Source organism: Ceratotherium simum, chromosome 2, assembly GCF_057802395.1.
Source record: "Ceratotherium simum simum isolate JZ-2026a chromosome 2, ASM5780239v1, whole genome shotgun sequence".
Lineage (NCBI taxonomy): Eukaryota > Metazoa > Chordata > Mammalia > Perissodactyla > Rhinocerotidae > Ceratotherium > Ceratotherium simum.
The window spans coordinates 52,061,098-52,062,165 of NC_141901.1; the positions used below are offsets into that span (position 1 = coordinate 52,061,098).

Here is a 1,068-nt window from a genome sequence, read left to right on the forward strand (position 1 = left end):
CGGACCAGACCCACAGGCCGGTCTTGGCTTCCTGCAGGCCGAGGTGTCAGGTCCAGAATGCGGCCTGGGCCGAGCCCAGACCTCGCTCTCTCCGGCGCCCTGCGGAGGCGCGGGGCTCGGGCCCTCGGGCCTGCCCCTCTCGGCGCGCCCCCAGCTCCGCAGAGCGCGCTGGCCTGGGGTGGGGAGGGCCCGGGACGCGCGGAGGCCCGGCGTGGTAGGCCCTTGTCCGCCCTCCCTCACATCAAAAGAAGACCCCGATTCCTTTTATTGATTGATTTTCTGACTCCCCCTCAGCCTCCAAAATGATGCTGAGTCCAGACCAAGCCGCCGACTCGGACCACCCCAGCTCGGCGCACTCGGACCCGGAGTCGCTGGGCGGCGCGGACGCCAAGGTGCTGGGCAGCGTGTCGGACCTGGAGCCGGTGGAGGAGGCCGAGGGCGACGGCAAGGGCGGCAGCCGGGCCGCGCTGTACCCGCACCCGCAGCAGCTGAGCCGGGAAGAGAAGCGCCGGCGCCGGCGCGCCACGGCCAAGTACCGCTCGGCCCACGCCACCCGCGAGCGCATCCGCGTGGAGGCCTTCAACCTGGCCTTCGCCGAGCTCCGCAAACTGCTGCCCACGCTGCCCCCGGACAAGAAGCTCTCCAAGATCGAGATCCTGCGCCTGGCCATCTGCTACATCTCCTATCTCAACCACGTCCTGGACGTGTAGGGCGGGGGGCGCCGCGGGAGGCCGCCTGGGCGCAAGTCGGGGAAAGGCCACCGACCCGGGCGGCCGCCTCGGGGATGGCGGCGAAGGGGCGGCCCAGCGGGGCGGCCGCCGCGAGAAACTGGGATGGGGGAAGAAGCTCGCCACCTGTTCCCTCCGGGCAGCACGGCGACGAGGGAAGGTTTCCGACTCTGGAAGGTGGGGTTGTGTGGGAAGCCCTGGGGCTTGCAGGGGGTGTTTTCCAGGCCAAGAGAACCTCCTGGAGGTCCGAGATGAGCCGCTTCCAGGCCTCCTCTCCGTGTGTTAGGATCCCTTTAAGGGTTGTTGCTTTAGCTCACTGGAGACTTCGAGTTCTCCTATA

General features: G+C 69.1%; 1 protein-coding gene across 1 annotated transcript; it reads left to right on the forward strand.

Moving 5' to 3' along the window:
• Nucleotides 1-302: 302 nt before the first annotated feature.
• Nucleotides 303-710, forward strand: NHLH2 (nescient helix-loop-helix 2). The gene has a single exon (XM_014780103.2). The coding sequence runs from the start codon at nt 303-305 to the stop codon at nt 708-710; it is 408 nt and encodes a 135-aa protein (XP_014635589.2).
• Nucleotides 711-1,068: the final 358 nt, after the last annotated feature.